The 14,104-nt window shown below is 41.7% G+C and overlaps 1 protein-coding gene across 5 annotated transcripts in view; it reads left to right on the top strand.

Annotated features, from left to right (window-relative positions):
* The window catches only part of KIF13A (kinesin family member 13A), a 206,778-nt gene that overhangs the window by 97,248 nt on the left and 95,426 nt on the right, over nucleotides 1-14,104 (top strand). For all 5 annotated transcript variants that reach the window (XM_078055730.1, XM_078055727.1, XM_078055728.1 and 2 more), the window contains exon 4: nucleotides 6,439-6,499. In XM_078055730.1, the coding sequence (XP_077911856.1) occupies nucleotides 6,439-6,499 (61 nt within the window). The remainder of the gene's footprint in view (nucleotides 1-6,438; nucleotides 6,500-14,104) is intronic.

The following is a 14,104-nucleotide window of genomic DNA, read 5'->3' as shown; positions in this document are numbered from 1 at the left end:
TTGTGGTGTCGTCTACATACAGCCGAAGGGCACACCAGCCAGTGTGCGCTGTTTTCAGCAGCCGTCGTACGTGAAAACAGATTTACAAGATCATTTAATTAAAAGGAAATTTGCCAAGAAGTTGCTTTACAAAGTAAATTCTCAGTTTGGTTTTTTTTTTTTTTTTTTTTTGGTTTGGTGGAATTATGGACAATAAAACATTAGGAAAACCAAAATCTTGGCCTCTGAGAATTAATCATGTAGCAGAACAAAAGGAATGAATCTCTGTTTCTCTCTCACACACACGCCCACCACACATAGACGAACTCTGGTTAGACAAATAAGAAATTCAGAGTAGTAAGTATCCTTAAGAGAGTTTTCATAAAGAAGTGACATCTGAGGGGTGCTTGGGTGGCTCAGTCATTAAGCATCTGCCTTCGGCTCAGGTTCCTGGGACCGAGCCCTGCGTCAGGCTCCCTGCTCAGCGGGGAGTCTGCTTCTCCCTCTGCCCCTGCCCCTCCCCCTGCTCGCGTGCGCTCTCTCTCACTCTCTCTCTCTCTCAAATAAATGAAGTCTACAAAAAAGGGCACCTGGGTGGCTCAGTCCGTAGGCGTCTGCCTTCAGCTCAGGTCATGACCCCAGGGTCCTGGGATCGAGCCCCACATCGGGCTCCCTGCTCCTCAAGAAGCCTGCTTCTCCCTCTCCCACTCCCCCTGCTTGTGTTCCCTCTCTCACTGTCAAATAAATAAATAAAATCTTTAAAAAAATAAAAATAAAAAAGTGACATTTGAGATGTCATTGAAAGATTTTAATTTGGAGAAATTGAAAGGGAGTGGGCTTTTACTCACTGTGCCAAAAATCTGATGAATATGTGTAGAAATATTTCTTTTTTTGAGATATTTTATTTATTTGAGAGGGAGAGAGAGAGACCATGAGTGGTAGGGAGGGTCAGAGGGAGAAGCAGGCTCTCCACTGAGCAGGGAGCCTGATGCGGGGCTCGATCCCAGGACCCTGAGATCATGACGTGAGCCGAAGGCAGATGCCTAACTGACTGAGCCACCCAGGCACACCTAGAAATATTTCTTTACATAAAATTAAATTATCTTGGTATAATTTGGGGTTAATCACTTTCTGCCTGGAAAAGGGGGTATGAGACATATTAAAATAATTGTTTTATGTTGTTATTTTTAGCTAGACTATAAACAACTGGAGTACAAACAACATGCCTAATACATATTTGAGTTCCCTATAGTACCTAAAATTGACAGGGGTGGCAAATAGTTATTTGTTGATTGCTTTGTGGATTAATCATTGTACAACTGGAGAACTTACTGGTGAATGCACACAACTAGGAAGGATGACTGGAAGGTAGTTGGAATTGCAAGTTCCTGCATGTTTGGCTTTTATGGGTCAGAAAATGATTACAGATCACGTTTCTTAGAATGCCGATGCCATCTGGTTCTACAAGGAAACAAAGAAAATTCTTTCTTGCATTTTTAAAAATTGTATTTTGTTGAAATGCCATCAGACATAGGACATTTAGATAGGACCCGAGTTTGACTATGGTGAGGACATTTAGATTCGACCAGAGTTTGACTATGTTGCATCCTGCTCCTAAGTCCTGGGGCTCCTTTGCCTCAGAATATGTATCAGTCAACACATTTACCTTATTAAGAACAGCTTGTTGGGGCGCCTGGGTGGCTCAGTCGTTAAGCGTCTGCCTTCGGCTCAGGTCATGATCCCAGGGTCCTGGGATCGAGCCCCGCATCGGGCTCCCTGCTCCGCGGGAAGCCTGCTTCTCCCTCTCCCACTCCCCCTGCTTGTGTTCCCTCTCTCGCTGTGTCTCTCTCTGTCAAATAAATAAATAAAATCTTTAAAAAAAAAAAAAAAAAAAAAAAAAAAGAACAGCTTGTTGTAACTTTACTAGATGTTCAGTTGTTCACAAAGATGCAAAGCTAACATTTTTAAGAGAGCGATGAAGGTGGAACAGACGTGAACAGCAAGCTGCAGGGAATTAAATGCTGGTAGGAGTTTTACAAGTTGCAAACTAAGAGGAAGGAGTAGGAGTTTGAGAAGGTAGAGTAAAATTTTCTTGAAAACAATGAAGATAATGGCTTTCAGATTTTAAAAACAAAGGGGGATTATCTGTCATTTTGACTCTTTATCTAATTGAAGGCTCTTGGAAGGTATGGGTGCCTTTACAAAAAATGCTCACAATGTGGATTGGCATTGACAAAATAGGAAATTAATTTTTTTAGTCAGTTGTATGCATTTAAGAAGTCCCCCATTCCCACGCTCCAGTTGGGATGCTAGTAACTTCGTAATGAATAGATGAAATATGCATTTAGGAATTTTAATGAAATGACCTTGAAGTCTTAAATAACATATTTCTTTCATATAATGTGATGGCTTTGAAAAAGATGATTTTTTTTTTTTTAATTTGAGGTGGTCATTTTCTAAGGAATAGCTCTCAAGAAAATGGCTTTATTATCTCTTTTGACATGTCAGTGGATTTTGTATTGAAAGAGCAAAACTTCTCTAAGACCAAAGAAAATCATGTCCCCTTTTGTTATAAACCTTTTGTGATTAAATTATAATTAAATTTGGCCATGAAAAGAAGGATAATAGTTTGTGAATAGTGTATAGGACTAACAAGATTGCAAGAGAAATGATTGGACTCCGTAAGACAAATTATTTTGAATACCCTTGAAACTGTTTTAATAACAATCATAAGAACTAATTGTTCTAACAGTAAATAAGTGTTCTAATCTCTATGCAAGCTACAAATTATACATGATGTAGCCATACTTGTTATCCACCTGAGCCATGGAATTACGGTGCCAAAGTGGACCCTAGTGCTCATCTCATGACCAGATTTGTACTTGACCATTGAAGGAACCAAGTTCGCTCAAAAACATGCATATGAGGGCTGCCTGGGTGGCTTACTTGGTTAAGCTTCCAACTCTCGATTTCAACTCAGGTAATGATCTTGGGGTCGTGGGATCAACGTTGGGCTCTGCACTCAGTGGGCAGTCTGCTGGAGATTTTCTCTCTCCCTCTCCCTCTGCCCCTCCCCCTCCACTTGTGCACTAAAAAAAAAAAGAAAAGAAACATGCATATGAAAATAATGAAACATCTAAAAATATATCTTGCAGTTGAACTTCTTTTTTTTTTTTAATAATTTTATTTATTTATTTGAGAGAGAGAGAGCACAAGCAGGGTGAGGGGCAGAGGGAGAAGCAGGCTTCCCGCTGAGCAGGGAGCCCGATGTGGGGCTCAATCCCGGAACTCCGGGATCATGACCTGAGCCAAAGGCAAGACGCTTAACCGACTGAGCCACCCAGGGGCCCCGAACTTCTGCTTCTTCATACCAGTTCTCACATCTGTTCTGTGCTCGTGTCTGTGTTCCAACTCCTTCTCCTGGTATGATGTTTGTTTATTGAGAAAATGCTACTTACAGTGGTTGCTTTGTATGAGATCCTGACCCAGGCATGATGAGGTTCACGAAATGTAGTCCCTGTCTGCAAGGAGCTCACCGTTGCAAGTGGAGGGAAGACCCACGCACAGGAACTGAGGCATCCAATAGAACCACATGTGAACTCATGCCACAGGAGCTCCGAAGTCAGTAGAATTTCATGGAAGGGAGGATCACTTGTAGCCTACATTAAAGGAAAAAAATATAACAATTTTTCTGTTCACTTGCCTTGAGTTTTAGGGAAATCCCTCAGACGTCTGGGCTTTAGCTTTCTGAATGGCAAATATGTACTAAAATAATAACCTGTACTCCATGGTTTGAGAAATGGCCATTCTAAAATGCCTGTGATCAAAGGTTGTGAAAATCGAGACATAATTCAGGTCAAGGAGAGTTCAGTATTTGGCAAGCAAAAAGTAGTCATTCACCAGTACTATCATGGGCCTTTCCTCCTCTGCGGAATTTTTGTTTTGTTTTGTTTTTGTTTGTTTGTTTGTTTCTTTTTAAAACTGCTCTGCGGGATTTTAACATTTGTCTGAATTTTAGGAGGCAGATGCTTAAAATGAAAATTTTGTTTTCTCCCTTTTTATGAGCAAAACTGACTTTATTAGCTGCTAGAAATGGATGTTGGCACAGAATAGGGAATGATTGTTACTGAGAGGTAGACCCCCGAAATTTGGGGAGGATTCCATTTTATTTCAAGTAGCATAACTGTGACTGTACTTCCCTCGCTTTCTTGCTCTGTGTACAAAGTAGCAAATGGTTAAAAGAAAGTTTTAGGTATGAAACATCAACATATGGGGAATAAATGATATTTCACTGTATATAGCAACTACTAAGAGGAATTCATTGAGACTCTAGAGGAAAACAATGAAGATAATAGAAAAATGGAAAATAGCCTCTCTTGGCCATTTAAAGTAAGGAGAGTTGACTTAGGTCAAAACGAAGGGAAAAATGTCCTGAGAATGGAACTTAAGTGTTATAAGATGCCATTAAAGCTAGGTTGTGGAATCTCCTTCCCTGGAAACGTTTGAAAACAAGTCAGATCATCATGTCTCAGGAGAAGTTCAGTGCTGCCTAGAGGCAGGAAGATTAACTGGATTTCGCCTGTGTGGTCTCTCGAGTCACGGGAAAAGCCCTGAAATGCAGTAAATATCCCACACTCTGTTGGTTGAAACTACTGTTCGTTGTAACCTTGGTTACTATAAGACCAGAGTGAATAAGTGTGTATAAGTAGCAAAATTTGAGTTTGGATTTGAGATTGATGATGCAAGCTGTGTACATTGTACGTACCTGCATCGGTTGTTAACAGTGTGCATGCAGGGCTGAAACTCTTCAGAACATAACTTAGTCTTTTTAGGATTTAGAAAGTACCTGCTTTCTTGCAAGGTCTCAGTACCATTAATCATTCAATAAGTAACTATAAATAACTACTGTGAACACTGTAAGATACAAGTATGAATTGGGTATGGTTCCTGCCTTCAAGGAACTTCGTCTTCCAGTGGAGGTAAAACATATGCATGGATCACCTACCCTGATAAATGGAAAACAGGTCACTGGTATAAGAGTGGCAAGAAAAAGGATTAAATAGCATTGTAAGATTTCAGGGAAGAGAGATAATTCCTTTGGATTTAACTGAGAAGTGTTTCCTGGCGGAAAATTGCGTCGAAGTGGGCCTTAAGAAATAGGAAGCATTTTGAAGGGTGTAAATGAAGAGGAGGACAAGGACGGGGTGGCATCGTTCCTCCCATTTCCAAGGTACAGACAAGTTCAGTGGAAGCATAAGGAAGCTGGGGGACAGGGGCTGGAAATGCCTTATTGTGGCCAGTATCGAATGCCAGGTCAAAGAGTTTGGGTTCTGTTTGCTCGGTGCTTGTAGTCCCTAGGAAATGATTAAGCACTAGAGGGTTCCTGTCTGTGGGAGGTCTGTAATTTGCTGTTTGGACTGCCAGGGGAAAAGGCTGTAACAGGGAGCCCAGGAAAGGGGCTGCTGAGTCCTCTGAGCCAGAGTTTGCCAAGGGGGTACACCGAGAAACAGGAGTTTCAAGGCATGTTAATAGGTGTTACTCAGGAAAGGGTCTCTTCACTAAAATGAACTGGAGAAATAAAAAATTAAGCATTTAAATGAGTTTCTTTGCTGGATAAATTTTCAGAACCTTTAATATTGAGAATTGCATGGAGGAAACAGGGTAAAATGTACAGCATTGGCAACAGAGTTTAATCGTTTTTCATGGACTATCACCTGAAACGACTGTTTCTTGGAGCACACTTTGGGGAGCATTGCCCTGCACATCTGAAAATGATGGCTGGAACATGAGTGGTGGTCATATGCATGGAAGCAGAGATTGGATGAGAATCCCAATGCAGGACGCATCAGCGTCTCCCAATACATAGTGGTCATTCCGTAACTCTACAGAAAATGAATGCACCCAAGAGTGAGTTACTGGTTTGGTAACAAGACTTGGCCCAAGATGGTATGCTGAAGCAAAGAGAGAATGGAGTCCAAGGTGGGAATGTGGGGAGTTTGGAACTTTGGCTATAAATGGTACCATCACAGAAAGTTAGAAGGAGGTGATTAAAATGCAAGTTGATCACTTTCATGTTACTAGCAAAGCCTGGGAATCCAGCCAAGGGCTTCAGCAGATGCGGGAACTGTGGACTTGGGTGAGAAGTCGTTGTTTTGGGGTTGTTTTTTTTTTTCTTACTAAATGTATCATTAAAAATATTTTTTTGGTTAAGATGTCTCGTTGTTCCCATTCTGGATAAATAGCAATTTTTGTATGCAACTCACTCTAATACAGTAAGATAACCAACAGTTTAGTCCGAAAGAAGCTTTAGGATTAATAAAGCATTAAATCTATAGTGTTTTTTTCTAATCAGACAGTAGCAAGAACCCTCATGTTTATCAGCAAATCTTTTTTTTTTTTTTGTAGTCTGATTTACTCATAGAAGTTAATTAATCTTTAATAATTTGTTCTTTCATTCAGGTATTTGCCTTTGATTATTGCTTTTGGTCCATGGATGAATCTAATACTACAAAATATGCTGGTAAGTTGGCTCTCTCTCTTCACTTGATTTTTGGGCCTCAGTCCTCTTCGTCTGTTTTCTTTATTCGGCAGTTCTGTTTTTCCCCATAAAATTCACATTCATTCTTTTCAGTTCTAGCACGTGGCTTTGAGGTCAACAAGATTTGATTTCAGGATCTGTCTGTGCCACTAATTTGCTAAGAAGTCATGGACGGGTTTTTTTATTTTTAAGCGCCAGGCTCTTTCCCTGTAAAGGGGGTATTAGTATCTTCAGAGGTGTTCCAACAATTAGAAATACTGGGGCACCATCTCCAGCCAGAAATGGTAGCTGTTGGGATTATCACATGAAGAAGAGGTTTAATGTGCCATGTCATTCCTTGTCACTGTTTTGGAAATTCACTGTCCATTGATATAAGCAAAGCACAGATGCTGTTGGTTTCCATGACCCACTCACATCCTGAATGTTCTAGTAGTCACTGGTGATACAAACTACACATTCACAGGGAAACATGACCTCCCAGCCCCACGTTTTGCTAGTGTTCCTTCCTTGAGGCATTGCATCCCTATTCCATTGAACACAGATGACTACTGATTTATTATTTGGTGGGTCTTGGTCCTTCCAAGGAGTTTATCACAATTGCTTTAGCTCAGGAGGGAAGCATTTCTGTTCGTGAAGGAAGTTTGATTACTACTCTTTTGATTGTGTCCCCATTTCCTTAGGTATTTAGTCTTTTTTTTTTTTTAAGATTTTATTTATTTATTTGACAGAGAGAGACACAGCGAGAGAGGGAACACAAACGAGGAGAGGGAGAGAGGGAAGCAGGCCTCCCGCTGAGCAGGGAGCCTGATGCGGGGCTCAATCCCAGGACCCTGGGACCATGACCTGAGTGGAAGGCAGACGCTTAACGACTGAGCCACCCAGGCACCCCATTAGGTATTTAGTCTTTTTTTTTTTTTTTAAAGATTTTATTTATTTATTCATAAGCGACAGAGAGGGAGAGAGAGGCAGAGGGAGAAGCAGGCTCCCCACTGAGCAGGGAGCCCGATGCGGGACTCGATCCCAGGACCCTGCTATCATGACCTGAGCCGAAGGCAGACGCTTAACCATCTGAGCCACCCAGGCGCCCTAGGTATTTAGTCTTAATGAATGTTTTCTCCTCATTTCTACTTAGAAGAACATCAGCTGAATGACTTTCTCATTTGCCTTTTAAAAAGAATAGTGAGGGATGGATGGAGAGGATGCAGGTCTTACAAGACTAGAAAGCAAAAGGAGATCACTTGCTTGTAGGGAATTTTGTTTCCTGACAACGCTTTCCTTGCCACATAAAGCAAACTTGTTGAGAAATTATTCGATATACAATTTTTTCAAAAGTTAATCTGAAACTAGGAAAATTTCTTCTGTTGCTCACAGTGAGTAAATGAGCCTTTCTTTCCAAACATCATTCCTACACCTTTAGCAAATATATTTCTTTGAAGTGAGTAAGTACTTCTTAATGTTGGTTGTAGTCAATTTGTCTTTTTATTGGCCCATTAGCACTTTAGACAATAAATTCTACAGAGTCTAGAACAGTCTGCTTTGAGTGTTAGCCCAGTGTGTATTTTGGTGTTGGGTGTGTGCTTTTGGATTTAAATAAACTACAAAAGTAAACGATTTCCTACTGTAACAGAAACAAATGCTGTGGCTATGCAGAGCTCACTCTTTGTTCAGCTGATGTTATTCAAGATACAGCCAGAGAGATGTTCCTGAAGTAGAACTCTACTCAAGGACTGCTCACCACTTAAAGAGAAAATCTATTCTCCTTGGACTACATGTAGGGTTCTTTATTATATATCCTCCGTCTACCTTCCTCACCCTCTGCTCTGTGACTCCCACCTGGCCCAGGGCTGTTCCTCTTCTATAACCCAGGGAGCCAGCGGGTCTCAGAATGGTTCCTTAAGGATCCATGAAACCCCTACTGTGTGTGCAGCCTCGGAAAGCCCTTGAGAAATCAAAAAGTTGGGTGGAAAGCAAAAGTGTGCATAACAAACAACAGTAAACATTTTGAGATAATATTGAGTTAAACTGTCTGTTTTATAGATTTTGAGTGCTATAGAAAACCCAAGGAAGGGAAAATCCAGAAGGGCTGAACAGAATTCTGAAGTCTAAACTGAGCTTAGTGTAAACTGATTATTGGTTGACTGATATGGTGCAGCACAGGGGCTACTGCAGTGATGTGGTTAAAATGCTTCAGGGAGGTTGTTTTTCTTTGTCGTGTCTTCTAGAATCACATTCTCCCTTATTGTCCACAGAGACCATTGTGGTCTTCTGCACTGTATCAACACATATCCCTGAATATAGGACAAACCTTTTTTTTTTTAAGATTTTATTTATTTATTTGAGAGAGAGAGCACAGAGGGAGAAGGAGAAGCAGACTCCCCGCTGAGTAGGGATCCCAATGCAGGACTCATCCCAGGACTTCAAGATCATGACTTGAGCCAAGGGCAGACACTTAGCTGACTGAGCCACCCAGGTGCCCCAGAACAAACTTTTTTTTTAAATGGGAAATAACTTCATTTAAAGTACAGATAATAAAATTGACATGTGAAACTAAAGATTTCTGGAGCTCTGCGTTACAAATTAGTATGTTCAGAAATATTTAAAAAGATAAAAATGATTTTTAAACTTACTGAGAGCCTAATAAATTTACTACTTTTAATTTGCATGATCACATCAAATAGCATGTTCCATTCAGTCCTGAAATACAGCACTCTCTCGGCTCATAGAGCAATGTCTATTTACAAAACGTGGGGAGAAATTCTTATTCTTTAGACAGACCTATTATTGTGCAAATCCAGTGACCACCTTAGCAAAAAGTAAAATTCTTGCTAGCTATTCTCAGGTTTGTTTGTATCCATTGTAAATAATCTGCCTACTAAGTATATTACTGGTAGATTTGTTGATTGGTTTCATACTAACTTGATTTCCCTTCTCTTCATTAAAAAAGAAGTTGCAATTCCTTCTTAATGGTGAATAGAAACATTAAGATAGAAGCCTTCATTCTCTGATGGGAAATAGAGGAAATGGAAAAGGGGGAGCATGGATTTCCTGAAACCGACCTATTTGTCAGGCTCAGTGAATAATGGCATCATTGATACTGACGAAGAGCTCTCGAGGCGGCTCTCAAAACTTGGGGGGCAGAGAGAAGGAGGGGTAGCGGAGAGAGACTTGAAAGCACAGGGATTGAGGGAGCCAAGGGAGGCAGGGCGCTGAGTTTCACACGGTGTGTCAGAATGTTCCGTTTGACTATTTGTTAAAAGTGACCGCAGCACCCTTCGCTCTCAGGCTGTCCCACGTAGAAATACGCAAGTCTGTAGCGTGTTGGATGGCACGCAGCGGGCTGTTGGAGTGCTGGGAGGGAGAATGTGGGCTCCGACGTCAGACCGCCCGGGGAGCCACCGAATCTCACTGCCCCTCTGTTTCCTCACATGTTAAATGAGGATGATAATCATTCTCATCTCCTAGGGTTGATTTGATGACCAAATGACCTGTCCGTGGAAAGTACGTAAGCCACTCACTATTTACTGTCTTTGTCGTGGTCATGTTGTCGCAGTCCTGAGGGTAATAGCGTCAGCTCTGTGGAAAGAGAACGCACTGGAATTGACGAGACTCGGTTTTGCCACCAGCTGCTCACCTTTGGGGATCTGCTTCCTCATCTGTGGGAGGAGGAGACGTGGCCCAGGGTGATCTCAGACCCCCTCTCGCTCTCTGATAAAGCATGAATCAGACACTTTATGTTGGCCACACAGCTGTTGTAGTGGACTTTTCAGAGGCAAGTCAAAGACTTGTTTGTTAAGCGGTTTGAATTGCCTGAATCAGGCTCTGAGACATTTTACATTTTAACTGTATTTATTTCTTACTATAACCTTTGGGTTAGGTAGGCATAATAATGCTTGTCTGGCAGATAATTCTGAGTCTTTAAAGCAAAAATGCTTGTGCCAGGATGAAGAAAACAAAAACAAAACAAGTAACCTGCAAAAATGAGGGACCCAAAGCTTGGCGTATTTGTACGTAAACTCTCATCTTCCCTGCATGGATCTTCATACACACAGACGAAGATCCACGTTTAGGACTGTAAAGCTATTGTAGTGAACACTGACCACACTTGAGAGTGTCATACAGATAATAGACCTTTGTAAATGGTTAAATCACTGCCGATTATAACTGAGGCCTTCTTGATAATGAATCAGTCCATGATTCATCACTGCCTAAAATGTGCCATGTTGGTAAATAACAGTGACTTCCAGTCCCCTTGGTTTCAGTTTTCTTCCTAGTGGGGGAGTATTTTTCACAAACCTATTTTTCTATAGATCTTCATGCCAAAAATTAAAACCAATCTGGTGAGGGCCGCCTGGCTGGCTCTGTCGGTAGAGCACGCGAATCTTGATCTTGGGGTTGTAAGTTCGAACCCCATGTTGGGCATAGAGATTACTAAAAAAAATCTGTAACCGACTGAGCTACCCAGGCACCCCAAAAATAAAATCTTAAACAAACAAACCTGTCTGGGGGTGGCATATCTGGGGATCAGTCCGGACATGAACATTTCCAGGCCCAGAGCTTCTAAACTATTGACTTAGAAATTATATAACAATTTTCACCATATGGCATGTTGCTCAAACTTGCTGAAGCCGTGTGTTTTCAGGCATTGTTAATGCCCTGCACTTCGGGAGAAAGGTTATATATATGTCTGATTCTTGTTCTGCTCGCGTAGCTTTGTGCTGTGTGCATCCGAGCCATGAGCTGTTGCTGTGTTTGATTCTGTTCCCATGATGGGACGTTTTATGTGCCCAGAGGTAGAAATAATTTCTCTTTCACGCTTAACGGAAGCAAGATTAGGAACAAGATAAGACATTTGTGCGATTATTGCTAATTGAAAATTTATATTCTAAAAGCCAGCACTAGCCAAAATAGAACCAATATTTTATCAAAGTTCCAAAATACTTGCTTTAGCAAAGTTGGTTCATTCTTCATTATTCAAGTATATAAGAAACACTCAGCAAGTGCCTTGCACAGAATAATTGTGAGCTGTTAGGTTTATCAAAACCATAGATGTTTTCCCTATGGTTACAAGAAGCAGTAGCAGTTGGTTCTTTGAAAAGTTTGGTGAAATGGAGATTCATTATAAATGATGCATGCCATCTTAAAAGACACAAAACAGTCTAAATGCAGAGTTCTTCTAGATTTTTCTTTCTCTTTTATAGTCTTTTGCAAATTGTCATGCCCATCCCAAATTTGACAATTCTTTTAGTGACAGCCTTATCAGGTTGTTCCCTAAGCATCCAACTTCGTTTTCTTAGAACCAGCAACTGTCTTTTTACATTTGTTAATGAAATTATGTAATTAGAGAGAAGTACAATTGACATAAACCAGTTTAGGAGCAAACACAGCTGACCCTTTGTGAGAGCATAGCTCAGCTGGTGGGAGTCCAGAGCATAGCCTCCCAGCTGGGGTGATGTAGGGTTCAGTGGGCGCGCCTCAGTGTACTATGTTATAGATGGAAGAGATATTGGCGAATTCAGAAAATTGGGTAAAAGTGGAGGTCAGTGAAGAAAAACTTTTCTTTCTTCTTTTTTTCTGTTTCTGTATCGCAAGAATCTTTGATGTTTACTTTCAAGTTTACTCATGGTGGGGTTGTATTTGTGTTTGGGTAAAGCGTGCCAAATGCCCACATTGAGACCGTTTGAGTTCACATCACTGCACTCCTCACGGACGTTTCCTTGCCCAGTGAGGTCATAGAGACGGGAGGGCCTTGACTTTTCTCTGGGTTAGGCCAGCTTTACTAGTGAGAAAAACTTTCCTGAAATAAATAAGCTAAGCTAATATTGTTAGATTTTTTTAAAAAGAGTGTGTGCATGAGTGTGTGCGTGTGTGTGTGTAAATGTGAGTGTGTATATAAGTATGCATGTGTGTGTGGATGTATGTATGTTGTGTGTATATTTGACTGTGTGTGCATGTGTGCGTATGTGTGTGTAAATGTGAGTGTATATATAAGTATGCATGTGTGTGGATGTATGTTGTGTGTATATTTGACTGTGTGTATGTGTGAGTGTGTGCGTATGTGTGTGTAAATGTGAGTGTGTATATAAGTATGCGTGTGTGTGGATGTATGTATGTTGTGAGTGTGTATATTTGCCTGTGAGTGTGTGCGTGAGTGTATGCGTGTGTGTGTGTGTAAATGTGAGTGTGTATATAAGTATGCGTGTGTGTGTGGATGTATGTATGTTGTGAGTGTGTATATTTGACTGAGTGTGTGTGAGTGTGTGGTGAGTGTGGGTGTGTGTAAATGTGAGTTAGTGTGTGTACACATATGTGTGTATATGTTTACGTGTGAGTGTGTGTGTGTGCTTTTCTCTTACTTCTACTCCTAATTTTTTTTAAAGTAGGCTTCATGCCCAGCGTGGGGCTTGAACTCAGGACCCTGAGGTCAAGAGCCCCGCGGTCTGTTGACTGAGCCAGCCAGGCGCTCCTCTACTATTTTTTAATCCCACCCAGCCCCACCTTCTTACAGGCTTTCCTTTCTTCATCCCCATCTATTCCTTATTTATTGGCACCCAAAGACATCGTGTAACTTACTGAAGGGTATGTAGAGAGGTGGGTAAGAACCACAGTAGACAACAGACTTGGGAGCACTAGGTTCCCCACACGCTGCTCATCCCTTCACCTGCAGTGGGTCATTTAATTGTCAGAACACCCAATCACGTAGAAACAATTATTGCCCCCATTTTACAGATAAGGAAACTGCTCCGTGGGAGAGAGCTGAAAAGCAGTCGTAAATGTGAGTTTTAGGCAGTGACAAGTATGTAAGAAAATGTTATGGATTCTCCTGCAGTCCCAGGCTGTCCTCTCTTCTCTGCCACCCCAAAAGAGCGGCGTTCGGCAATCACGTTGCAGTGCTCTGGCTTGGAAGCCGGTCAGGAATCATTCTGATAGCATTCTCCCTCCTGTCAGATGTTCTCTGGAGTCCCCTTTGGTTTGGGCTTTGTTTTAATCTCCCCTCGAGTGCTGTGAATACTGTGCTCCCCACAGTCCAGAAGGGGTGTTGGGGCCGGCGTGTTCCTGTACCGCTGAGAACATATTAGACAGAAATGAAGGACACTTACTTTCCCAGCAGATGCTTTATGTGAAAACACCCTATGGAATAGCTCAAAAGACGTTCTCTATCAGAGTCCTCACAGGCCAGGTGGCTTCTTTGCTTCTTGCATCCTGGGCACCAATATCTGACCCTCTCCTCGGTGAGTCAGCCACCTGACTTGCCAACAAAAAAGGAGCCGAGGTTCACTGCCAGTTCATGACTCGTCCCAGCGCTGTTGCTGGGGTGGAAATGTCCATCTGGGTGAGTCACCGTGTGCCATGCTGCAAGCAAGACTCCCAAACACCGCGACGCTGATCGCCCTTGGACACCACTGTGGAAAGGGGCCCCATGTTCTCCTTTTACCCGCATGGCCCAGGTTCTCAGGATCGTTTTACCAAGCCCCTTAGTGGCAAACTTCTGTAGTTGATTAAAACGTAAATCTAGTGTCACCAGGTCAATCCTGAAAGGCTTCATTTTTGTATCCAAACTCTGTAGTTTTTGGTCATTTAGCTTAACCA

The sequence above is a fragment of the Halichoerus grypus genome, chromosome 9 (assembly GCF_964656455.1).
Source record: "Halichoerus grypus chromosome 9, mHalGry1.hap1.1, whole genome shotgun sequence".
NCBI classification, from domain to species: Eukaryota; Metazoa; Chordata; class Mammalia; order Carnivora; family Phocidae; genus Halichoerus; species Halichoerus grypus.
Note: the sequence above shows the minus strand (reverse complement) of the source record. Positions and strands in the feature narration are given on the sequence as shown.